The 27,516-nt window shown below is 34.2% G+C and overlaps 5 protein-coding genes and 1 long non-coding RNA gene across 6 annotated transcripts; 3 read left to right on the plus strand and 3 right to left on the minus strand.

Moving 5' to 3' along the window:
- Positions 1–736: 736 nt before the first annotated feature.
- LOC133324509 (uncharacterized) lies at positions 737–2,322 on the minus strand. The gene is made up of 2 exons (XR_009754123.1): positions 2,234–2,322; positions 737–891 (listed from the first exon to the last, which is right to left on the minus strand). It is a non-coding gene; the product is annotated as an uncharacterized LOC133324509 (long non-coding RNA).
- An 8,730-nt stretch (positions 2,323–11,052) lies between these two features.
- LOC133324497 (vacuolar protein-sorting-associated protein 25) lies at positions 11,053–11,642 on the minus strand. Its single transcript, XM_061533334.1, has 2 exons — positions 11,589–11,642; positions 11,053–11,527 (listed from the first exon to the last, which is right to left on the minus strand). Exons 1-2 carry the CDS (start codon positions 11,636–11,638, stop codon positions 11,053–11,055), a joined length of 525 nt encoding a protein of 174 aa, XP_061389318.1. The 5' UTR covers positions 11,639–11,642.
- Positions 11,643–12,153: 511 nt separating this feature from the next.
- LOC133324531 (homeotic protein spalt-major-like) lies at positions 12,154–14,849 on the plus strand. The gene is made up of 2 exons (XM_061533374.1): positions 12,154–12,166; positions 13,115–14,849. The coding sequence occupies exons 1-2, from the start codon at positions 12,154–12,156 to the stop codon at positions 14,839–14,841; spliced, it is 1,740 nt and encodes a 579-aa protein (XP_061389358.1). The 3' UTR covers positions 14,842–14,849.
- Positions 14,850–19,465: 4,616 nt separating this feature from the next.
- Positions 19,466–20,233, minus strand: LOC133324486 (AP-3 complex subunit sigma-1). Its single transcript, XM_061533323.1, has 3 exons — positions 20,131–20,233; positions 19,957–20,048; positions 19,466–19,889 (listed from the first exon to the last, which is right to left on the minus strand). Exons 1-3 carry the CDS (start codon positions 20,197–20,199, stop codon positions 19,475–19,477), a joined length of 576 nt encoding a protein of 191 aa, XP_061389307.1. The 5' UTR covers positions 20,200–20,233; the 3' UTR covers positions 19,466–19,474.
- Positions 20,234–21,958: 1,725 nt separating this feature from the next.
- LOC133324515 (nuclear receptor 2C2-associated protein) lies at positions 21,959–22,506 on the plus strand. Its single transcript, XM_061533353.1, has 3 exons — positions 21,959–21,997; positions 22,060–22,150; positions 22,219–22,506. Exons 1-3 carry the CDS (start codon positions 21,960–21,962, stop codon positions 22,504–22,506), a joined length of 417 nt encoding a protein of 138 aa, XP_061389337.1. The 5' UTR covers position 21,959.
- Positions 22,507–26,200: 3,694 nt separating this feature from the next.
- LOC133324442 (large ribosomal subunit protein eL38) lies at positions 26,201–26,638 on the plus strand. The gene is made up of 2 exons (XM_061533287.1): positions 26,201–26,339; positions 26,419–26,638. The coding sequence occupies exon 2, from the start codon at positions 26,419–26,421 to the stop codon at positions 26,629–26,631; it is 213 nt and encodes a 70-aa protein (XP_061389271.1). The 5' UTR covers positions 26,201–26,339; the 3' UTR covers positions 26,632–26,638.
- Positions 26,639–27,516: the final 878 nt, after the last annotated feature.

A 27,516-nucleotide genomic window follows, 5' to 3' on the forward strand; every position in this document is an offset into this window, starting at 1 on the left:
GTTGGGGCGGGCGGCCACTCAGAGAGTCAGGGATAACCGGTTGTCGGTAAAAAAGTTAATTTTTTAAACATAACAGACAATAATAATACAACACTACTACTACTCCTCTAAGCAAAAAAAGCAAAGCACAGCAAAGGTAGGCAGGCAGGCAGCCACCTCATCACAGTGACAGAGCCAGCCACCAACCAGGTAAAAAACGAAACGAAACAAGATAGCATAAAAAATCATGGTAAATGTTGTTCTTTTTGAAATTCTCAATAAGAAATATGGCATAAAAATGAGAAATAGAAGAATATGGGAGGAAAGGGCAAGTGGAGGGGGGTGGTGGTTGTGTTTTAAAGAACGAACACAAGAGCTTAACAACAGCAAGAACAAAATCTTGTTAAAATTTGTAGGTATAAAAAATAAATAACTTTTTTTAGTGTTAAAATTTGAGTACTGACCTGATTTTCATGAGGCACCCACACCAAACGTTTTTGTGTCCATTCAGCCTGTGTGGCCGGATCATTGAATTGATTACGTTCCACCGAAAGATATTTCAATTCGGGATCGTTGCGATCAACTTCTTCAGCCATGGTGATTAGAGTTGGTAGTTGGTCTTTTGTTGGTTGTCGTTTACTTCGTTAAATGTCGGTTGTTGATGATTTCAGAATTTGCTCAATATTTCGTTTTGGCAAATTTAACACCAGAAATTTTAAATTTTTTGGGTTTCTATTTTTTGTTGATTTTTTTACTATTCTTTTTTGTTTTTTTATTTAAGACACAATGACGTTCACACAACACAATTAAAAAACACTTAATTTTGGTTTTCGATTTGAAATTGATTTTTAATTGATTGTAAGTTAAAAAAATACTATTTTATATAAAAAAATTCGTTGTCTAATCTAAACTCTAAAATAAAAGAAGAACCAGAAAATAAAAAAAAAATAAAATATTTTTTAAGGTGTGTCGCCACAGATTTTTTTAATTTTTTATTCATAAAATATTACTATTTGTCCCACAGAAATGTCAGACTACAATGAATATTGTCCCGAAAAACCGGACCTTAAAGGAAATCAAAAGAGAATCGTGTGCAGAACTAGAAGAGAACAGGGCCCTCTCTTTTTTTTAAATGAAAAACCATCTGACATTTCTTCACAACGTCGTCGGTGATGGTGATATGTTGCTGGCTTTTGCTGATTTTTTGCAGCTGTCAGTTGTCGGCAAATTTTTTATTTGTTTTACTTTATATTTCCAAGAACAAAAAATGTTAATACCATACTTTGAATGGTAAAACTTTGTTTAATTGGGCTTTTTTTCTTATTGGAATTTAATTTTTCACAATTTCACTCATTTATATTTTTTTAATTTCATATATTTTTATTTAATTTTTTTAAAGCTTGCCTTTTTACACAAATGAAAAATAATAACATAAAAAATGTATTTTGTTTTTGCTTCTTTTTTTTCTTTTTTCCAGAAAAATAAATTAACGAGTCACACAATAAAATAAATAAATTATCCACAATCCGTAAATCCAATTGAGCGACCGTCTTGTCACTCTGCACTTTTAAGACTGATTGAGCACAAACGTTTCAAGTAAGAGTATTTTTGTTCAAAATTGAGCAAGGCCAACCAACACTCAGCGGCGGCGGCAGCACAAACAACAACAACTATCAATGCAAAAAATGTATTTTTTTAATGTTTTTCTTTTTCTTAGCACTCACACAACGTACATGTGCTTGTGTGTGTGCGTGTGTTTATGTCGCGGCACACAAAAACCTTCGTTAAATGTCGGTCTTGTATGGAGCGTGCAAACAAATGCGTTTGTGTGCGAATGTGTGTGCTTGGTACAAAACCAGCCGTTCTTTTTAATCCGCACTCTTCTTCTTTATTTCACCAAGAGCCAATATTTGTTTTAACTAGCAAATTTATTACACACAATTTGTTTAAATAATCTCAGCACAATTCCAAACAATATTTTGTTAATCATTTCTTCTATTTGACAAACAAATTCTCTAAAAAGAAAACTATATCTTTGTTGCCTTTATTTCTCTGCTCACAAAATTTTGATGACTAAACTCTTTTGGATGGACGGTCTTTCTTTCTTATGCACACACAACACAACACCAGCCATAAATTATGTTTCTTTAGATATTTCACTTAATTTCTATTGAAAAAGTTTTTTATTTTTTTACACACACCAATTGAACATTTCTCATTAATCTATTTGCAAAAGATTACTAATTTTATTCACCCTTTTTAATTCTTTTTTGATCGCTTCAAAAAAATGCACAAAAATTCTTTCACTCTGACTGACAATTCGTTGTCGGCACTATTCTGGGCGGGTTTCGTTAAATATATGCATTTTTTCATTTGCACCAGCTAAACGTAAGCGAGACGTATGACAATATCATTTTGGAGGTTATACGTTATGTTTTTAATCAAAATATATAAAAATAGTGATTTTATATAAAAATAATTTAATGAAATATAACAACTAATAATAATTGTGTTTTCTTATTTATTTTTTTTTTATTGGAAACCAATAAATCATTAAATTTTTGTGATAAACGTTTGATGCTCAAGACGTAACGTAAAGCTTACTTATATTAGATCAACAGCCGGTGCGAAATGTCACTTCAAATGCCGGTCAGGGTTGTATTTATGGAAAACGTCTTTTGTTTCTGGTGGCATTTTTGAAAATCCGGTTTTTGTGTTATCTGCATTGGAATTCTGCAACAAGTTAACGGCAAAACAATTACAGAATATGTCATGTGCTTATAACTTCGCTATTTTGCAGTGTTTTTTGGTCGGTAAATTACTGACCAAAATTTCTTTTACATTCAATTACAAAATGTTCTCAGCAAAGCAAGGCAAGGTGTTTATTTGAATCCTGTGTTACCTTATAAATAGTTCATAGATTCGAACGAATTTAAGATGGTATAATAATAGGTAACAGCAAGTGTTGTTGTACAACAAACGATACAACAACCACATGGAAATTTGTTCTTGTAAGTTATACTAGTGTCAACGTTATTTGACAGAAAAATGTAAACAGACAAATTATATTTATTTTGAAATTTTATATTTTCGAATCCTCAAAATGAAATTGAAAAACATGAATGAAAATCTATAAAATTTCTATTGATTCCACATATTTCCTATAACTGAGCCATTGTCACTTATATGTGTAACACATATGAAAATGGTGGGAATTGCGAGTTATTCCATATACCTAGAAAGATTTGCTTCCTGAAAATTTCCCAGCAGGCAGGCTGAGTAAATTCAATATGGGAGGACATTTAATAAAGAACAATTTTGAGTTGTATGCGTTCCCAATTTTCCTGTTGGGTGATTTTTAAAAACATAATTTGTCATATTCATATTGACACTAGTATTTCGTTAGAATCAAATTAGCTGGGATGTGCTGTTAGTCCCAATTTAGATTAGGCGAGTTTACTTGCGGCAAGTCTTTGTTTGTAGGAGAGAGGGGCAAGGAGTATAGAAATGGAAAAAAATTGATCGTACCAACAATTTTCTGGCAATTCGTTTTGTGTATTTCGTATTTGTTGACATTTTATATATATTTAAATGTGAAAAAACAACAAATAAAAAAATATTTTGGAAACCGAATTGCCTTTTATAGACGCATGGAGCAAGTTCAAAAGAGAACGACAAGAATTGCCGCAAGTAAACTCGCCTAATCTAACTCAAGACGTACCTTTTATAATTGTACCATCGTATTCATTGAGGAAATAATGAATAAAACAGTTCACATGAATATTTTGAAACAAAATTTGAATCAAAGTGCTGAAAAACTCAACATTCGTGATAATTATTTCTTCCAACAATGATCCAAAACACACTGCTATTGACGTTAAGAATTGGATCGTATACAATACACCACACATGCTGAATACACTTCCACAAACCCCGATTTAAATCCAATTGAGCGCCTATGAACATCTAGATAAACGAATTCGAAATCATACAATTTCCAGTAAGGCCAAACTCAATGAAATACTACTAATATTACTTTAATTTTTTGTAGTATAGGATTGAATACATAAAATATATATTTGAAATTTTGTGAATAATTTTTTGAGGAATTACTGAATATTTTTTGACTTGTATGACTTTTGACTTTTGTTGCTCACTGTATATATCTCAAAAAAGCTGTTGGTGCAATGAGCTTTGAAAATTTTGTAATTTGGAACTAAAAAAATTAAAACAAATTATAAATGAAAATCTATTGGTGGATTTGTATATATATATATATATATATATTTTTCAATATATTCGGATTTCAGTTGTGTAAAAAAATGGTTTATATAACTTCATTTTTTTTTTTTTTTTTTGAATTTTTTACATATATAATCTCTCTAATATTTTTTTTGGTAATCGATTTTCGGTCTTTCTTAAAAAATCTATCTTGATTGTTGAAATAAGTAGAAAAAGTAGAATTCAAATTAAAATTATATCATAATCATTATAATATCGTGCAAGGTACAATACAATTTGTGTGAATACATGTGTAATAGTACGTTTACATTTAACCCGATTTCGTCGCATATATGTCAAATAAATCCTCATAAACAAAATCTATTAATAAGGACACCCAGCTAGCGAAAGTCAGCTGTTTTCTTTTTCTTTAGTCGAATGTCATTTGAGTACGTTTTCATAATGGAAATCAGTTCACAATAATGGATTTTGACAGCAAACTTAAGAGGCAGTTGATAACCAGCTGGACTCCCTGGACGGCCTTATTTATAGGCCTTGCTCATAAAGTAGGTTAACCTGCACGGCATATACCTTAGAACTTTTTACCGGATTAACCTGAAATGAGGATTTATTTGACATATATCCAGAGAAATTGACAATTGAAATCCACTGGGTTAACGAAATCCAGTTAAATGTAAACGTACTATTATGGAAGGTAGTCTCATGTGAGGAATTGATTATGGCAACCTTTATATGAATGTTACCAAAATACATCGAGCGTACAAAATTTCAAGTTGAACAATTCCAACTTTGACAGAACGTATTTTTTGTCTTTTTCTTTTGCTGGAAATAAAAACAAAACATTCAGAAAATATGAAATTTCGAATGTGGACATAAAATATTTGGATTAATTTAAAAAATTTCCAATTTTGTTTTGCGGGTTGTATTATTCGCTTCAAAATGTGGATTCGACGTATTTGAGTAATACGGCCGTACACAACATTTTGCAATCCTATTCGATTTTGTAGTGCAAACCTTGGGTGCCATTTTTTTCGCAACTTGGTACAATGTAAAAAATATACCAATTGAACCGTTTCCACGACAGAGAAGTCTACGATCCGAAACGACTCGGGTCACTTCAGCCCATTGTGTAAAAGCAATAGGGCTGCTACAACAACAACTAAATGAACACAACGACTTGTTGCATTTGTATTTATTTATTCGGACCATGATGCAATAATAAGGTGATGTATCACAACAACAAACTTTGTTTTTGTCTCGATTATCTGTCAAATTTTTCCATATAATATTTCAAATGGTTGGCAACACTGCACATCGAATCCAAGTAGAAATTACCCACTTTGACAGTTAATCAAGACATCAGCTGCGCTAAATGGACTACCTATTCATTGTGCCATGATTCCGACATAACAAGCCTCAAAGTGGAGTTGTATTTTTCTTTGTTGACAAAAGGTAAACTACCTTGTAATATTGCACCATGATTAAGATTTATTTTATATATTTTTTATTTATTTGACATAGATATATTGGATTTAATACATCCGGTACAATGTAAACGTACTATAAGCATCTCTAATTCCAAAAGTTGTAGATATTTCGGTATTTTCTCCCCTCTACTTCCATTTTGCTCCTTTTCTATGTTAAGCGGCGTGCACATTATAAATTTTTACCGGGTTTATGTACTTTATAAGGGTTTATTTGACATACACTGGTGGCCAAAACTAAAGCAACTGAAAATGACCTGCCATTTAAAAAAAAAAAATCAGTTATATAGTCGACTCCGCTTTACTGAAATGGAAAAAAATCAGTTATCCGATGTTTTCACTTAAGCGGAGTTCGGTTAACTGAAAATAATTTCATTTATCCGCACTCCGCTTAGTGGATTTTTTTCAGTTTCAGGAATTTCAATAATATTTTATATCGAATTTGTAGGACTGGAATTTTTTTGAAATATGCTTGGTCAAAACTAAAGCAACTTTTTGATTTTTTTTTTCATATAAATATGTAATTTTTGCTAGTAATCGCCAGCATAAACATTATTTTTCATTACGGCAGCACACCTACTAGGCATGGAATCAATAAAATGCTCAATTTGATCCTTGGATATACTATTCCTTGCATCCTGAACCTTTGCGAAGAGGTTATGTCTGTTCGTTTGTGAAACTCTTTCGATTTTGATATCTTTGATACTCCAAAGATTTTTCTATAGTGTAGAATTCTGATTTTTGACTCCCGCAACCAATCCTTGACATGTTTTGGTGTATGTTTGGTATATTTATTTACTTCAGCGAAGGGAACCATATCGTTTTCCAACACATTTGTATAGACAATATTGTTACGAATATAACTTTAGATTTAAGTTAATTTAGATGAATTCCGTTAATTTAAGAATTTGAATTGTAACGTAAATTTCTACTACGCAGTTTATTTGAATAACTTCACAACAACAACCACTGTATAGATTTTTCTACATCCTTCCATTTCCTCTTTCATTTTCTATTTTGTTATTGTCGTACAATTCTTGTTAAACGTCATTCCTCTTTCTTTGTTATTCCCTCGCCTGTATATGTGTTGTTGTTATTCCTCTTTCTTTGTTATTCCCTCGCCTGTATATGTGTTGTTGTTATTGTAAGTTTGTTTACTCAAGTTTGTTGTTGTTATTGTTCACTCAGTAAGTTTGTTGTTATTGTTACTCAATGTGTTTGTTGCATTGGTAGATTGTTCGTGATCTAGGTGTTACCAGATCGTCTAGAAACTTCTGTAGCGACAGGCAGGGCTCATATAAATAGAGGGAATGGAAAGGCAGTGAGTCAGTTGTGAATCAGATCGCGAATTGAAACCGTCGTGTAAAGTAAAGTGCAAAGTAAAGTTGTGTGAATAAAATCATTGTAATAATCGTAATCAGAAAGAACCCGCGTTTTATTTGGTACGAATTGTATCGGGAAATAAAACAACGTCTACACGGGATTAAGTAAAATCCAAGAACGTAACAATTGGTGTCGGAAGTGAGATTACGATAATACTACGATGAAGTTTAAGGATCTACGAGTGGAAGACTTGAAGAAGGAGCTGAATAAATTGGAATTGTCCTCTACTGGCAACAAGGCTGAACTACAAAAACGTCTGTTGGATGAGTTCGAGCGCCGTGGTATGAACATCGATACATATGAGTTTGACAGTAAGGATGAAGTGGATTTATCGGAAATGGGCGAATCCAACGGTGGGGAAGTCTCGTCAGTAGCTGCCAGGGGTGACGATTTCAGAGAAATGCTGGCTAAAATGTTCGAAGAGAATTCCAGAAACACGAGACGAATGTTCGAAGAGAATTCCAGAAAGTTAGAAGAAAACACGAGACGTATGTTCGAAGAGAATTCCAGAAAGTTAGAGAAAGTTAGATGAAAATTCGAGAATAATGAACGAGAAACTCGAGAACATTACAGAAGTTATTGGAAGGAGAGTGGAAACCGTGGAGGTCCAAATTAAAGAGTTGGATAAGAAAGTGCAGTCGGTTGACGAGAAGATTCTGTCTGTGGATGAGAAATTTCTGGCCCACGACCACAGGTTTACGAATCTGGAGAAGAAAATGTCGGAACTGGAAATTAAAGGTGGTCCGGTGCGAGTTCCTGATAACACACTAAAAATCAAACCTCCTGTATTCGACGGCTCTACGTCATTCAATGTTTTCAAGTTACAGTTCGAGACAGTGGCTTCTAGAAATTCGTGGAACGACAGCGACAAAGCGGTTGCACTACTTCTGGCATTGAAGGGCAGTGCTGCTGATGTTATACAGAGTATTCCTGTCGCTTCTAGGAACAACTATGAAGATGTTATTGCTGCACTGGAACGTAAGTACGGTGGCGAACATAAACAAAACATCTACCTTATGGAACTAAGGGGAAGAGTGCAGAGGGCAAACGAGACGTTACAAGACTTTGCAGCTGAGGTGGAACGTTTGGTGCTAATGGCGTATCCAGGAGAGAATCACCCATTGCTGGACCGTATGAAAATCGAAACCTTTGTGAATGGCATACGTGACCCTGAGATTAAATGTGCAACATATGCGTCACCAAAAGCGTCGTTTGCCGAAACTGTGTCGTTTGCCCTTGCCCAAGAGACGGCAAGAATGATTGTTAAGCCCCAGACCCACAAGATTAGCCAACTGGAGACCGAATGTTGCGAACACAAATATCTCGTTAACTTGATCAAGGACGCCATGAGGCGGGTAATAGAAGAAACAAAGTTAGTAGGGATGACTAAGCCCAGGGTTAGATGCTACAACTGCGATAAAGCAGGTCATATTGCGCGCGAATGCAGAGCTAAGCGCAAACGATCCAGGTCATCGTCACCACCTCCAACGAAAGATGGTAGAAGAATGGCTCAACAGTCCACCAATGAGTCACCGTTAAACAGAATCGAGCACAGAGAAGGCGGAAAACACGGTAATGCTGATGCCCTGTCTCGTCGGCCATGCAAGGTAGAATACAGGCACTGCTCAAAGGCCGAGTGCAAAGAGAATATCGTTGATGTCCGACGATTGCAGTTTGAGTCGGGTGAAGATTGGTCGACGGAACAACGAAGAGATCCCATTCTGGGCAAAATAATTTCGGCCATAGAAACGGGCAAGCGACCTAGTCGGAAAGAAATTACCTCCGAAAGCCCTCTTTTAAAATCCTATTGGGCCCAGTGGGACAGTCTACTTATAAAAGATGGTTGCCTATATCGCAAATGGGAAAGTGAGGACGGTAAATCTCACCGGAACTTGATCGTCGTCCCAGACTCCAAAATAAGAGATGTCTTGTCGGAGTTTCACGATGGGCCAAGTGGAGGACATCTTGGCATAGCAAAGACCGCTGAAAAGGTAAAGCAGAGATTCTACTGGGTCGGCTGTCAAAAATCCATTGCCGACTGGATCGCCAATTGTGAAAGGTGCATAAAAGCTAAAGGTCCAACACGGAAGAGTCGAGGCTACATGCAGCAGTATAATTCAGGAGCCCCTTTTGAAAGAATCGCAATGGATGTAGCTGGACCGTTCCCCACAAGCGACTCTGGGAACCGGTATGTCTTAGTGGTCATGGATTACTTCAGTAAATGGCCGGAGGTTTATGCTATCCCAAATCAAGAAGCCAGGACAATTGTGGATGTGTTCAGCAAAAATTGGATTTGTCGCTATGGTGTTCCATCTGAGGTTCATTCCGATCAAGGTAGGAATTTTGAATCAGCGATCTTCAAGGAAATGTGTGACTCCTACGGAATTAAGAAAACCAGAACGACGCCCCTACATCCACAATCAGATGGCATGGTGGAAAGATTCAATCGCACCCTTGAAGAACATCTACGGAAAGTGGTGGACAGTGGCCAACGAGACTGGGATGAGCATATTCCAAAGTTTTTATTGGCTTATAGATCGGCCATTCATGATTCCACATCCCGGACCCCAGCCAAAGTTCTGTTCGGAAATGAATTAAAGCTACCTGGCGATTTGATATTCGGTGCTACCCCAAACGACGATGTGAACCAAGATGAAGACAGCCAAAACTCTTTTAGTAAAGTCCACGATGCAGTCCGACATCGAATAAAAATGGTTAGCAACCGCATGAAGGCAAGGTACGATCGAGCGGCAAATACCGATGGGTTTCAAGAAGGGCAACTGGTACTATTGTTCAACCCACAACGAAAGAAAGGACTATGCCCCAAATTGCAAACGCACTGGGAAGGACCCTACAAGATTGTCACGAAAATAAATGACGTCGTTTATCGCATCCAGAGGAGCGACAGTCCCAGGTCGAAGATGAAAGTTGTACATTTGGAGCGGCTGACCCCCTACGGAACGGGAACTGTGCCTATTCGGGACGAACAGGCTTAAGCGGGGGGCAATGTTACGAATATAACTTTAGATTTAAGTTAATTTAGATGAATTCCGTTAATTTAAGAATTTGAATTGTAACGTAAATTTCTACTACGCAGTTTATTTGAATAACTTCACAACAACAACCACTGTATAGATTTTTCTACATCCTTCCATTTCCTCTTTCATTTTCTATTTTGTTATTGTCGTACAATTCTTGTTAAACGTCATTCCTCTTTCTTTGTTATTCCCTCGCCTGTATATGTGTTGTTGTTATTCCTCTTTCTTTGTTATTCCCTCGCCTGTATATGTGTTGTTGTTATTGTAAGTTTGTTTACTCAAGTTTGTTGTTGTTATTGTTCACTCAGTAAGTTTGTTGTTATTGTTACTCAATGTGTTTGTTGCATTGGTAGATTGTTCGTGATCTAGGTGTTACCAGATCGTCTAGAAACTTCTGTAGCGACAGGCAGGGCTCATATAAATAGAGGGAATGGAAAGGCAGTGAGTCAGTTGTGAATCAGATCGCGAATTGAAACCGTCGTGTAAAGTAAAGTGCAAAGTAGAGTGTGTCAATAAACTCATTGTAATAATCGTAATCAGAAAGAACCCGCGTTTTATTTGGTACGAATTGTATCGGGAAATAAAACAACGTCTACACGGGATTAACTAAAATCCAAGAACGTAACAATATGATCAATTACTTCATACATCTCGTAAATATATCGAACTCCATAAAAAGAAAAACAGCCCAATACTATTATTAACTAACTTCGTACTGATCAACAAAAATTTAGATGACAATTTACAATAATGTTTTTCTTGTTTAGTAAAAACTTACAAGTTTAACTATATTTATTAGTTTTTTTTCTCTAGCAAATATTAACAAGGCAATGGACATGTGTGTGTGTTAACATAGAGGATCATTAAACATACTTTCTCCCTGGCTCCTATGGCAAAAATGCATCAACCCTTACATGGAACGTAGATTAAAAAAACTTCACACCATAACTGCCATCCATTTCGATTAGTTCACATCTGCCCTTGTCTTCCAACAATCGTAAAACATTTACCAATACACTTTCGTCAATTCCATGAAAATCTTTACCCTCCGTCGATTCGCCATTGGCTATTTCGTACAGTGTGCATACACTCCGTGTTTGCCCCGTCTCCTGAATCCATTCGTAAATCATATTACCATATTCTTCAAGCGTATGCCAATACACTTGCCATTCCTGACGTTTCTTGTCCAACGGTTGGGCATGTCCGGTCCGTTGCAATTTCTCGAGAATTTGTAAAATCATCGATGGTGATAGACGTCGATTAAGAGATTCATTGTAATACAATGGAAATGATCCTTCGTTAATGTTGACTGTGAATTTATTCAAATGTTTCAGATATTTGAGAAATAAATCGGACCAAACATTTAGCTGCTGTTGTCGTGTTTCTTCGTGTGGCTGTAATCTGAAGGACAGTATATAGATAATAATATGAAAACTATAAAAGGAAGTAGATAATTACTTACGTGAAAAAGGGCGGAAAGGTATACTCCCAAGGCCACTGGAAATCCGTCATCCTCGGTTTTGTTGTCTGTGGCGACTTCTATGACTTATGATACGATGATAATGATTAGGTTGTCAGCTGTTTACTTCATTTGTTGTTAGTGTTGTGTAGCTCGTGAATGGGGCCGTTCAATTGACTGATTCTTTGAAATGAGCAAGTGAACTAGAGTTAATGTTTTTCACTGTAAAATGATTGCCAGTCACGATATTCACTGCCATATGATTACCCATGGTAACAAAGGCTGCTAGTTATGTACGCCGAAAATGTTAGCGGACTTTTATTCTTTTATTTGATATATACAAAGAAAATTATAACTGAAATAAGATTTAAATAATGATTTATCATAAAAAAAACATTTGGTGCAAATGTGTCCTTACAAATAAGTGGAATTTAAGTTTCAAATGGAGTGGAAATCGCAAATTTCTTAACGAGGCTAATAGATGTAAATGCGCTATTACTGATGTGGATTTTAGATCATTTCAAATGAGATCATTTCAAATCATTTCTTAAATGAAAATACAAGGTAAATGATTATACAAGGTATGTTTTGTCAAAAAGGAGTAAATACACCTCTACCTTATCGACAATAATTTAAAAAATGAAAACAAATGCAACAAGTCGTTTTGTTCATTTGACATATTTTCAACTTTTTACCATAACGCGAAAAATGGAATGTCAGGTTTTCTCATCAAAATCGAGTTGGGGAATGTTGTAAAATTCATCTCCAAACAAATAGATTTTCGAATATATTTTGTTATATTTTTCAAAACATTACACACACAGTCACATATTTTGTAAATGGCTTTGGTATTACAAGCCACAGTATGAAAAAATTGGAATTTATTGGTTGCTATGGCCTACCTTGAATAATTGTACCATGATATCGGTTAACTCCAATAAAATGAAAAGTAGAGAAATCTGATTTAATTTAATGAGAACAGTTGCAACTTTTAGTACTTTTTGGCACAAAAGTAGGATTGTATAGCGTAGTATGGTGTTTTCGTGCGTGACGCTGGAATCGTCATATATTTTTGCAAACGCTTTTCCATAGGTATGAAGAAAACAAATTTAATCAGTAGCATTATAATAATAACAAATAAAAAGAGGAAAACCCCATAATAACAAAATATTTTTGGAATTAAAAGGAAAACAATTGAAAGTTAAATATTTTTTTGTGTGGATTCTAAACGAAACTTCCAAGGAAAATTACCAAAAAAAAAAGAATAGTTTTGTTTTTGTGTGCTGCCACTGTGGTGTTTACTGCTTTGCTTGCTTGGTTGCTGTTCACAGAGCTAGGAGGAACGCCCACTTAAAAATATAAAAACGAAGGCGTAAAAATATATATTTTTTTCGAATAGTCATTAATCCAAGCCCCGTAGTATAAATGAAGTAAGTGTCCAGCGATATGGGTTGAGGTGGCGTTGCTTTTGCTGTGTTTTCGTGTAAATATAGAAATTTAATTTATTGCCTTTGCTTTTCTTCTTGCAGTTGATATTGAAATGGCTGCCTTAAGTGACACGCCCACACCCACTCCAACAATACCCAGCGTCTCGATTAAAGTAGAACAGGGTGTGTTGAATGATGATGATGAAAACAACTTTGAATATGGGAGTGGTGGTAATTACGGAGACCGTAGTAACAACAATTCAAACGCAAATAGGTGTAGCGGTCCCACAGCTTATGATGCCGCCAAGACTTTTCACAGAGATATACAAATAAAAAATGAGCCACCCATTGACATAAATGATTTCTACGAAAAGACCAACATGAATGACGATATGAAGTCGATGTGGTCGCCTTATGTCAGGCCAACTGGTGGCATGTCTCCGATGATACGATTGACGCCCACTGCAAAACTAATGCCATCACCAAATCCTGCGAATCCCAAAAAACGCTACGAATGTCCCTATGAGAATTGTACCAAAAGTTATGGTAAAAGTTCACATCTGCGTTCACATTTAACCTGGCACACCGGTCTGAAGCCTTTTGTGTGCAAAGAATGTGGCAAAGGATTTACACGTTCCGATGAACTAAATCGTCATATACGAACGCATACTGGAGAGAAACCATTCGAATGTGCTACATGTCACAAGAAGTTCGCACGAAGTGATCACCTGACAAAACATTTGGCAACACATACCAAACAAATATTGGGCATGATGGCAGGTGATGGTTCGGGATCCACTATGCAACCAACGACAGCATCACCACCTAAAATGCCTAAAGTTGAATCATATTCACCGCCCCAATTGCTAAGAAAACAACTTACTAGGCCCCCGCCACAAGCAGATAGGAAATCACTACAACCACCACCACCACCGCCACCCTTCAATAATGGTGTTTTGTATAATAACCCTGATGCAAATGCTCGTGATATTCAGGTAAATAGACAAGTTGCTGTTAAGACCGAACAATTAGATCCCGAAATACATATTCGATCAATGTTAAATAAAAGTCCCGAAACCATTTGCATAACGCCTCAAATCGATAGGCAAATGGTTGCTATTAAGACCGAAGAGTTAGATCCCGATATACATATTCGATCAATGTTAAATAAAAGTCCTGAGAATATTTGCATAACACCACGCATTGATATGGTGGTGGTTAAAGAAGAAAAAATGGAATTTGAAGGGAATTTTGAGAATCAAACACACGAATATTGTATGCCAGCAAATGTACAAACAAATTTGCCTGAAAAATGTAAAAGTACTGATATGCTGCATCATCCGAGATCTATGGATAACTACCTACCACCCCCTCCTCATCCGCAGCCGCATCCTGTGCACATAACACCTACATTTGATGTGCTCGTCGCACCATATCAGGATATAAAAGTCAAAGAAGAGATGATATATAACGATGATGAACCCGACGACAATGCAATTATGCCAGAAGCCAATTTGCCACCCATGCCGCCAATGTCACGAACGAAAACTACAACTACATTCAAACCCATCAAAATTCCCGCACAATCACGCCCATCCTTTCCTAAAGATAAACCCGTCAAAAGGCGGGAGTATTCAACACTGAATGATAATGAGAGACGACACGCCTGTCAACAATGCCCCAGAAAATTTAAACGACCCGATGAACTTAAGCGTCATATACGCGTTCACACCGGTGAAAAGCCCTATGCCTGCAATGAATGTGAAAAACGTTTTATGCGTAGTGATCATTTAAAGAAACACATGAACGGTCACACAAGGATAAGATGATTAGAACAAGAACAACAAAAAGACAAAAAGAAGTCGATGACAAGAAAAAGAAGGCCAATAACTCGATAATGTTTGTACAAAAAGAAAAAGTATTGTTTTTTTGTTTCTTCTTTAGAAATTAAGGGTGGGAGAGAAGTGAGTCAAGTTAAGACTTTAAACAAAATTTTGTAAAAAATGGAAATGGAAATTGCAATATTCTGGATAATATACATACATATATGTAGATGTTTATACAGGTACAGGTGGTTTTTGCAAAATTCCAATATCTATTTTTTAGTTTACTATTATTTTTGCATATTTATTTAGTTTAAATTATTGTTAGTATTTTTCTTTTTTTAATATAAGAAATATTTATTTAAGTTTGTGAATTAGCATTCATAGAGTATTATTTTAAAATGCAATAATAAATATTATGTTATTATACGCATATATATGTTTAAAACAAAATATGTATGTTATTCCATTAAAAATAGTTTAGGTTAATATATAGAGGTTTTAGTTTTCAGATGTGTTGAATGGGGTCTCCATTGAGATGCTGAAAGGTTTCTTTATAGATTCCCGTCTATATAGACGAGCTGAAGAGTGTTTATAGACAAGCTAAAGGGAGACTTTATGGACAAGATGAAGTGAGTGTTTGTATACGAGACGAAAGGAGTTGTTGTAGATGAGCTCAAGCGATCCTTTATATTCGAGCTAAGGGAGACGTTATATACGAGCTGAAGGACGTCTTCATATTTTGATTTTTGAAATTCTTCTATATGTGTAGAAGTTTTCGTTTCTCTTCTAGAAAGTTGTTGTTGTTGTAGCAGCCCTATTGCTTTTACACAATGGGCTGAGGTGACAGACGTTGGCCGAGTAAGACTCGGGTCGTTTCGGATCGTAGACCCCTCTGTCGTGGAAACGCTTCTAGAAAGTGGGAGTGGTTGCTGCCGTCAAATATTAATAATAGTCAAATAACTTTTGTATATACATAATTCTTGTTTATATAAATTTTAGCTACAGAAACTTGTTCGCTACCATATACCATAGCCATGCTAGCCAAGCACTTCACGAAACGTCTGTAGCCACCGTTTGTCATGTTACGCCCCTTTTTTAATATTCCTCTTCCCAGTGAACATATTCACCGCCTTGTTGTTGTAATTTGTAAAACGGACATTTGGCGTGTCTGCCGGAATGTTCGCTGTGATGGCCTGGTTTTACGCACACACATACACATTTCACATGTCATCATACCATGGTAGATTAAAATACAAATCCAAATTATATTGGGTTTTTGAGTTCGATGTGGTGCACAATCTACGGTAAGGTAGGTGATGGTAGCTGTGCCACCACAGTAAAGGGTCTTTGCATCGAGCAGTAAACACACTCTCGCACACAAACACACACACATATATACTCAGGCAGACATTCCTGCTAAATGTGTTTTATTTAGCGAAGAATGGTGGGTTTATTTTTTTTTTTTTGTGTTTTTCGTTTGAATTCTGGCCGGCAGCGCTGCTTGCCACACCTACCTCTATACCTTTTCTGTTCCGTTGAGTGGTTCATTGTGTGTTCTTGGATTTTTTTAGGGCGTTGAACGATGTTGTTGTTGCTGTTTTTTATTATTATTTTTCATCTAAATGGGGAGTGGTTGGTTTGAATTTTTTCCGCTTTAGTCTTGTTTGCCTTCTTTGTGTTGCTGATGGCAAGCAAGCAAAGCAAAGAATAATGTTTTTTTTTATTAAAAGTATAAGGCATGGTTCAGTGGTTGGAAATGGTTTTAAAAAATTTCTTATTTTTAGATATGACAAGGTGGTGGTAAGGGGGAATGTTAAGAAGAAAATTCTTTTAATTTCCAAAGAAAAATTTTGAAATTATCTAACGTTTCCGTACTTGGAAAAATGGTAAAACTTTTCAAGTTGGTGGAGGGAAAATCAAAAATGATTTCGACTAATAGAAGATTTTTGCTGATACATTGTACAAAATTGTGTGTTAATCGAACGAACTTTGGGTCTTTAGTCCACAATTTCACGAAACTTAGCACACATATTTTTAGACTTAATCCGGTAAACTATGACAAATTTTGTGCAAATCGAATCATATATAAGGGTCTTGGTGGAACCATTCACATAAATCGGACGAAAATATATGTGGGAGCTATATCTAAATCAGAACTGATTTTCACGAAACTTGGCACCCATATTTCTTGACTCGACTCAGTACACTATGTTAAATTTCGTTCAAATCGAAATATATAAAGGGACTTTGGTGCACCATGTACAGAAAATCGGACGAAAATATATACGGGAGCTATATCTAAAACTGAACCAATCTTCACGATGCTGAGCACACATCATTCTAGACTCGATACAGTACGCTGTAGAAAATGTCGTGTAAATCGAAAGATATATAGGGACTTCCGCGCACCATTTACATAGAATCGGATGAAAATATATATGGGATCTATATCTAAATCTGAACCGATTTTCACGAAACTTAATACAGTACCATATGCCAAATTTCGTGCAAATCGAAAGATATATAGGGACTTTGATGCACCATTTACATAAAATCGGAAGAAAATATATTTGGGAGCAATATCTAAATGTGAACCGATTTTCACGAAACTTAGCACACATCATTCTAGACTTAATTCCGTACCCTATGCCAAATTTCGTGCAAATCGAATGATAATAGAGATTTTTTTGTACCATTAACATGAAATCGAACGAAAATATATATGGGAGCTATATCTAAATCTGAACCGATTTTCACGAAACTTAACACACATCATTCTAGACTTAATTCAGTACGCTATTCCACATTTCGTGCAAATCGAAAGATATAAAGGGACTTTGGTGCGTGCTCCATTTACAGTAAATCGGACGAAAATATAGATGGAATATATATTTAAATCTGAACTGATATTCACGAAACATAACACACATAATTGTAGACTTAATTCAATATGCTATGCCAAATTTTGTGGGGGATTTGCATAATATCTGACGAAAATATATATGGGAGCTATATCTAAATCTGAACCGTTTTTTCCCAATTTCAATTAGGTTCGTCCTTGGGCCAAAAAAATGAGCTGTACCAATTTTCATTCAATTCAGATCATAAATACTTTGTATTCAATTTAACGTGGACAGTCAGTCGGACGGACAGACATGCATAAATCGAGTCAGAAAGTGATTCTATGGAATAATGTGTCTATCTCGTTTCCTTTTGTCTGTTCCACAGTGTGGTGAGGGGTATAAAAAATAGATTTTAGAGGACATAGTCGGTCAAGTACGAATGCTGATTGTTGAGGTTAATAAGCCAAAATAAAGTGACCGTCTTTCGATTGGAGATGGTTTTAAATTGGGCTTACTGATTGTGGGTACTATGGCCGTCTTCGACTGAAGATGTGTACCAGTCAGGGATTCCTCGATTTATGAACTATATTTATGTGACCTCAGTAGTTTGCAACAGTGCGAAATATTGGTCTAGGTCTGTGTGTCCATAATAAATTGTAATCAAAAGGCAAACGACAATTATGGACCGATCTAGGTGTAATTTGCTCTGATCATATCTAATTCCTTTGCAGAGATTCTTCGTCATCATCATTAATGGAACCAGACCCCATTATCCAAATCGGCACGCCACCTATTTTCATGAATAATAGGAGTGGATAACGACAAGTTGAGGACTGTAGTAGGGGAATTGAGGGCGACCTTACTATCCTCAAATTATTTTTTGAATAAAATTTAAAATTTGAATATTAAAAAAAACGAATGAAACACCTAACACACATTAACATAATAAACTTAATTTTATTATTGAATAAAAATATACACAGTTCAAGAATGGGAATTAATAATAGGAGTTATAATTAGTATATATATTTAAGAAAGGACGTTCATGTTTTTTTATATTTTTTATAAGCAGAGATTATATACTATGTGCTGATAATGCCTGTACTCACATTTGCTCCGACAGACTGAAGAAATTCCAAAACAAACAAACAAAAGAAATCTTTATATTTACATACATGCAAAACTAACTAAAGAACAAAACCGTCTTGTTGTAACGTTTATTTGGCCTTTTTTGTTTTTTTGTGGTGTTTCTTCGATTTCGAATCTTGACGATTCTCAACATCGATTTTGTTGTGTTCTATAGGCGCTGTGGTGGTGGCAGACAAATCAAACGATTCACGAAACAATTTCAAACTTTGTTCGTGTGCCTCAGCTACATCGGCCAAATTTTTGGCTGCCCCATGGCCGCGATTGTTCGACTCAAAGGCATTACAATTTTCTGGGTCCATTGACGATTGTGATTGATAGTAGTCATAGTTGAAGGCCGAAGCAATTGCATCGGTCGATGGAAATGAACTAATAAAGTCATCATCTTCAATGGGTTCATAGATCGATTGATTGAGAAATTGTGTTACTGAAGATGTATAAAGATTCTTATTGGCAAACTTTAAAGAATTATTATTATTTGTACAGCTGTTGTTACCATTGTTGTTGTGGTTGGGATTCATAGCATAGGCGGCCAGAGAACTTAGTGCTGTTGTCGGATTAATGTTGGATGTTGGCGATGTGAGACGTTGCAAAACAAAACTATCAACAAATGTGGAACTGTTATTGATGTTTGTGGCTTGCCCTGGTCAGAATTTTAAGTCTTTAATGGCTTGAGGCAAATCGGGCAGTTTAATATCCTTGATTTGCTGTGGAATGTTCATACTCTTCACGGCACTAACGGCACGGGCGGGCGCCGCTGATATACCAGCTTCTTGCTTCACCAATTTATTTTGTTCTTCGATTCGGGCCATTATATCCGACATATTTGTCTGCAAAACCATACCGCCCATAACCAATTCGGCAAGGATATGATGTACGGCATCAGCGTGGAAGATCAAGTCCAATTCGCAGACATTTTCAAAACATTTGTCCAGTGTTTCTACAAACACCTGAATGAGATCCAAAATTCCCAGTTCACTTTCTGACGAATCGACGCAGAAAACAAAATACAGCGTGGCATAATGGCGATAGATTAGCTTATAATCTGAGCCACCAATCAGGCTGAAATGGCCAAACACATAAAATTAGTTAATGCATCCCCAAACAGAAAATATAATTGTATACACACCTGCCACCTTCCAAAAAATTGCACACATTATCATCTCGCTTGGATACCAATTGGAATGTTTCCTTTATGATTTGCTGCTGCATATCCTCATTCTGTAAACACAGACAAAAATTTTCCAAAACCAAAAATTTGACCAATTTTTTGTTAGTGTATAAATCAATGAATCCCACTTACAAAGTATTGATAGAATTTTGAGAGGCGCGGTTTGCCATGATTATTAAAAACTAAAATAGCTTTTATCATTATTAATTGTTCTTTAAACTAATCAACAAAACAAATTTTCACAAAATATTGTGAAAAATAAGAAAGCATATAGAGTGCCTCGTATTAAGAACCGACCGAAATTAAAAACGTTCCGCCTGCTACGAAGAGGTGGAGAGAAAAAAGGTAATAAAAATGGAACTCAAAGCAAAATTATTGTTTACGAATGAAGTGAGAAGCATATGGCCGACGTCAACAATCAACAGCTGATATTTGCATATGTTTAAACGGTTAAAGTGCGTTTAGATACGCCTGCCTAATCGACTAGATTTGTAAATTAAAATGATAAAAAAAGTGGCAGAAGAAGCCACTACAACGTAATATTCGTGTCCATATAAGTATGACAAATTATGTTTTAAAAAATTAGCCAACAGAAAAATTGGGTACACACAATTCGAAATCTTTCTTTATTCAATGAACGCAATCTGCCTGCTGGGAAATTTGAAAAAGCAAATCTTTCTTAATGGAATAACTCGCAATTTCCAGCATTTTCATATTTGAGGTATCCAATATATTTGTTTTTTTTTTTAAATAAATATTTTTTTTATAATATCTATTCTGTGTTTACATTTTTGATTAAATGACGTTCACACTAGTATTATATAAAACAACAAATTTCCATGTGGTTGTTGTATCATTGTTTGTAAAACACTTGCTGTTAACTTATATTAGGTTCGGTTACTCATTCATAAAAAAATAGGTTTACTCAATAATTTGTACAAATTATTACAAAATGTTGTTGGTTTACCCAAAAATTAAAAGAGAGTGAATTGAGTGAGCAGATTTGGCAGTTGCGTTACTGAGTATTTGCAAATTTTTACAAGGAAAGAATTTTTTTTTGTACCATCAGCTTTTGCACCATCAGCTGTTTTGTAAACAAGCAACAAAATTGTCCTCAGGCTAGTTAGTTGATTTGTGAATTTTATTTTGATTTTGTATCATAAAACCCAAGATGAAGAAAATGCAAGTATTTTAAACAACATAAACTTTCCATTTTTTTATTTTTTTAATAAAATGCTGCTTTTTTGTTTATGCCAACTTGTTTGTTGTTTTAATCAGCTGTGTCAATACAATCTTTTTACTGGATGTTGTTCGTCTACTTTTTTGCGTTTTTCTCTCTCCGCACATTAGGGCACAGACGTCAAAAATGTGCGCGTCACTCAACGAAAAATTAAACCAGTAAGGAAAGTAGTCGGACAGGGACGACTATATGATACCCTTCACCACTTTGGGTATATTCAACAGATGAATCCTAACAGACGTAGCATTTTTAGAGGATCAGTAAAATGAAATTGGATCCATAAACATGCCATTCTGCAACCGATATTAAATTTTTCATTTGGTCAGATATAGAAGCTATATCTTAATCTGAACCGATTTTCAGGAAATTTTACACTCATCATTCTAGAACTAAATCAACTCAGAAAGTGATTCTATGCATATTCTAAAAAGGAACCATGTGTCTATCTCGTTTCCTTTTGCCTGTTTTGGTACGTTTATGTCAATTCGTACCTTTTGTGAACAAAAAGTACGCTTGTTACAAAATTAAAAATAGCGCAACTCTAATTACTATCAATTTTCCAATGAGAGAGAGAGAGAAAAACTCACAACACCAATCCCAATCACCAACAGTGTAAAACCCCGCAAACAACAGCTGATTGACCGGCATGTCGATGCTTGTCCACATAGGTTCATTTTAGTGATTAAGTTCATGGAAGAGCTGCGGATTAACCACAACCATCATGGAAAACATATTGACTACACAAAAGTTTAAATGCAGGTATGTTATTCTAATTTCCGATTATTGTTTATATTCAAAATGTAATTGTTTTTTTGTTTTAGTGTCAGCTCAGTTTTAAATAAAGACACAAAACAACACGGCAAACAATATCTGTACGACGAACAAGATGATACAGCATGGAGTTCAAATGAAGTTGAGTTTACTTTATTTATGTTTAATTATATATACTATTAATTAATTCATTATACCATTATTTATAGGGTACCCCCCAATATATACACATAGAATTTGAGGAGTTGCAAACAATATCATCGTTTGCATTTCAATTTCAAGGTGGTTTTGCTGCAAAAGATGCTAAGGTAGAGATTCACGGTGCGGATAATGGAGTAGCATATGAACAACCATTCTATGCCGAGGATATTAATGCGGTACAAAGCTTTGAACTTAAAGAACCTCAAAGCAATGTGAAGAGAGTAAAATTTGTATTTAGTTCAAGTACAGACTTTTTCGGTCGTATTATTGTCTATAATTTAAGAATATTTAAGTAATTTTGTTAATTTTTTCTTGAAATATGTAAATATTGTTTTTTTTTACAATAAAGTGTACATTATTTTATAAGTTTTAGACTATTTGTGTTGGATTATCGCATTTGAAATAAAAGTCTGCGATACAAAAGAACTCATTTCATATACGATATATCAATAATTTAACTATTAATGTGTATTATAATGAGTAGAACGATATTTCCAAAACTGATGTTTAATCAAACTTAACTTAGAGACTACGGAAATTGCAATTCAAATTACATGTTTAGCAAATTGCAGGAAGCCTGTGAAACAATAGTAATCACTGCTATTATAAAAACGTTTGGAATTAGGAAATGTAAATCATGGTACAATTATTCAAGGTAGACCATAGCAACTTATAAATTACAATTTTGTCATACTGTGGCTTCTTATGCCAAAGTCACATACAAAATGTGTGACTTTGTGTGAACTGTTTTGGAAAATATATTCGAAAATCGGTTTGTTTGAAGATGAATTTTGCAACATTTTTAAGACGAAATTTATGATCTGTGAATGAAACAACATGTAAGTCATATCCCCAACTCGATTTTGAAAAGAAAACCTGACATTCCATTCATTTTTCAAGTTTTTGGTAAAATGTTAAAAATATAATAATGGAGTAGCATATGAACAACCATTCTATGCCGAGGATATTAATGCGGTACAAAGCTTTCAACTTAAAGAACCTCAAAGCAATGTGAAGAGAGTAAAATTTGTATTTAGTTCAAGTACAGACTTTTTTGGTCGTATTATTGTCTATAATTTAAGAATATTTAAGTAATTTTGTTAATTTTTTCTTGAAATATGTAAATATTGTTTTTTTTTTACAATAAAGTGTACATTATTTTATAAGATTTAGACTATTTGTGTTGGATTATCGCGTTTGAAATAATAATCTGCGATACAAAAGCACTCATTTCATATACGATATATCAATAATTTAACTATAAATGTGTATTATAATGAGTAGAACGATATTTCCAAAACTGATGTTTAATCAAACTTAACTTAGAGACTACGGAATTTGCAATTCAAATTAAATGTTTAGCAAATTGCAGGAAGCCTGTGAAACAATAGTAATCACTGCTATTATAAAAACGTGGGGCAACAACAAAGCGAAGAATGACAAAAGGAAACGTTGGAGCTTAGGAAATGTAAATCATGGTACAATTATTCAAGGTAGGCCATAGCAACTTATAAATTACAATTTTGTCATACTGTGGCTTCTTATGCCAAAGTCATATACAAAATGTGTGACTTTGTGTGAACTGTTTTGGAAAATATATTCGAAAATCGGTTTGTTTGAAGATGAATTTTGCAACATTTCTAAGAAGGAATGTATGATTTGTGAATGAAACAACATGTAAATCATATCCCCAACTCGATTTTGAAAAGAAAACCTGACATTCCATTCATTTTTCAAGTTTTTGGTAAAATGTTAAAAATATGTCAAATTTGTTTTCATTTATTCTGACATTATTGCCTATAAGGTAGAGGTGCATTTTCTCTCTTGTATCATGATGCAATAATAAGTTGATGTATCAAAAGAAAAACCTTTGTTTTTGTCAATTTTTTTCTTATAATATTTCACATGGTTGGCAACATTTCACATCGAATTCAAGTAGAAATTACCCACTTTGACAGTTAATCAAGACATCAGCTGCGCTAAATGGACAATCTATTCATTGTGCCATGAATTGCACCATTAAACAGGAATACCAACTTCTGATTGGCTGTTATGCTGATTTTGAAGTATTGCCAACTAATTTTGCCATATTTACTAGATTTGCGTTCCCGAACTTTTAAAATTATTTTGTACTCTGAGAGCAATTTTGAAATGTTTCCTTTTTACTAGCTTTCCTATTAAAAAAGTACTGGAACAGACTATGTTTTTTTATATTTGCCAAAATCGCTTACATGGTATAATAAATTTTTTTAAATAAATTTGTATAAATAAACAATGATTGTTATGTATAAGTAGCGACTTAATTTAGTAGTAATGATTTAATATATTATCATATTTGAGTCTAGTACAAATTAAAATATTTTTTATTTTTTTTATATATATAAGGTAATTGGCATACATAATTCTATACTGAGTAGCTATGAAATAAGGTGGAATCTTTGTAAATAACTTTAAATTGGCCTCATGAATTGTAAATTGGCTTAAATTGCAAAGGAATCGAATAAATAAAATAAATAATAGAAGGTAAAACGGTCAACTCATTTGACGGAAAAATGTAAACAAACAAACAAATTATCATCAAATTATTTTTATTTTGAAAATGAAATATTTTCGAATCCTCAAAATAAAAATTGAAAAACATGAATGAAAATCTATCAAATTTATATTTCTATCTATTCCACATCTTTCCTATAATTGCGCCATTGCCATATATATGTGTAACACATATGAAAATGCTGGGAATAGTGATTTGCTTCCTCAAACTTTCCCAGCAGGCAGACTGAGTAAATTGAATACAGAAGCACATTTAATAAAGAACAATTTTAAAAACATAATTTGTCAAATTCATATTGACACTAGTATTACGTTGGAATCAAATCAGCTGGGATTTGCTGTTACCTTTTATAATTGTACCATGAATCGCTTACAAAATGTGTGACTGTATGTTATGTTTTGAAAAATATTGAAAAAAAGTTCTAAAATCCATTTGTTTAAAGATGAATTTTACAACATTGGTAAGATGAAATGTGTGATTTGTAAATAAATCAATATGTAATGTAAATCATATTCCTAATAGGATTTTGAAAAAAAAAACATCAAATTCCATTAATTTTTCGCGTTTTTGGTAAAATATTACAAAATCAAACTGAATTTATACTGAGTTAAGCAATTTCAAATGGCAATGCTGAAGAAAATAAATTGATTGTTGTCAAACTTGTTCTCTTTTGAACTTGTTTATCAGTTTCAAAAAAAAAAAAAAATTTTAATCAAATTTATAAATAAAAGGAAAATTCAACAATTCCCCTTGCCCCTCTCTTATTCAAGTAAAAATCTAAATCAAGACATTGTTGTCAAACTTGTTTACGTTTATGAAAATCAAATTTATAAATAAAGGAAAATTCAACAATTATTCAAATTGGGAGCTGTTTTACTATCGTTATAGCTGATTTTCTTCCTTTCTGCAATGTATCAATTTCATAAAGACGCAATACCAAAAAATATTGAAAACAAATGCCTTCTTCTTCCTTCCACACAGACAAACAATAGTTTTGAAACAAAAAATTGTTTCATAAATGCAGAAACTCTCGTCTGTCAGGGGTAAATATTAATACAAATTAAGAACTTTTTAAGACTACTGCATAGCCAGCTATTACATAGTTGGCTTTTTTAATTTATTTTTTATTTCAAATTTATTTATGATACAAAGCCTAAAGGCCATTAATACGTATCTGCTGACAAATATACAAAGCCTGAGATACATTATATATTAAACTTAAATAAATATAACTAAATTTAACTTACCTTCCTTTATCAACTTGTTCCTTACATCTCACTTTCCTACAAAACGCAATAGTATTAGGTTAACATACATATATAAAATATATTATATAACAAAAATCTATCTTTACAAAAATATATGCATTTTTACCATTATGTGTTGATGGTGATACGTTACTTCTTCACGACGCCACTAATCGCTTATTTTCGAAATTATAATTTTTTTGTTATGGCAATGCCATAAAAATTAACTACAACCAACTTCGTGTTTCCTTTTCTCTTTCTTTCGAAACGTGGAAAACATCAATATTGGTTGGTTTTCTCGTATTTTTTACAAAAATAATTTTGCAATGTAAGTTTTTTTGAATGGAATACCGACCAAAATGTCGCTACATGACTAACATGCTGCTCTTCACCTCGATATTTTACAGATGCCCCGCGAAATCAAAGAAGTTAAGGATTTCCTGAACAAGGCCCGTCGTGCCGATGCTCGTGCCGTCAAAATAAAGAAGAACCCCAGCAACACCAAATTCAAGATCCGTTGCTCCCGTTTCTTGTACACCTTGGTCGTCCAAGACAAAGAGAAGGCCGAGAAAATCAAGCAATCCCTTCCCCCAGGTTTGCAAGTTAAGGAAGTCAAGTAAATTTGCTTGACTGACTGACCTCCCAGCGCCAGCTTTGCAAAATTATTCTATAGTTGTTGCTTTGTATGGAATGTGAAGACGGACAGACAGACGATGTTTGCCCGTTGGAGCGGAGAGTGTTTGGATAACTAAGGTGTATTTTAATTAGTTTGTATTTCAACCTGGGAACTGCATTTGTTTTTAAAATGCAGATTTATAACCATCATAAAAATGTCAACAACAACAAATAGCACCTTAGTAAAGCAGATATTTTTTTTGTAAAAAATATACATTCTTCATTAAAGAATACAACAACAATGTTGTAATAATTTAAAAAAAGAAATTACAGTGATTGTGTTTTTTTGTTTAATTTTGGGTGCAACGTGTTGTGTATTTGTTTACATTGTAATGGAAGTGACAGTTGCAACAATAACAAGAGTGCCAGCCGGTATTTGTACCATGTTGCTTTGAGATGTGTTTCGGATCTTGTGATTGGAAGTGTATCAATTTTATGTTGTGTTGTAAATATTTAAACCATTAAATTTGCAATAATAGATTCCAATGCTATAAATCAAATTTGTCGGAATCTGACGTTATTAACAAAACGAGACAAAATTATCACATGGTTTTTTTCTAGCATGCTAAATGTTTTCAAATAATTTTGAATTTCGATTATCATAATTTTTGGAGTAGACTCTCATGTTGGCTCATGTGGGCTGTGTAAACGATATTTTTATGTAATGAAATTAGGTTTAATAGGGTTTCCAATGACAGGTCCATCGAACGTGGCTTTAAATGTTTAACATAATGAGAAATATCTGTAAAGTGAAGGTAAAATATATGTTTTCATGACATATTTTTTATACCCTCCACCATGGTATGGGGTGTATATTCATTTTGTTTTCC

This window comes from Musca vetustissima, unplaced genomic scaffold (genome assembly GCF_032173495.1).
Source record: "Musca vetustissima isolate MV318-11 ecotype Yass unplaced genomic scaffold, APGP_CSIRO_Mvet_v1 utg39278, whole genome shotgun sequence".
Lineage (NCBI taxonomy): Eukaryota > Metazoa > Arthropoda > Insecta > Diptera > Muscidae > Musca > Musca vetustissima.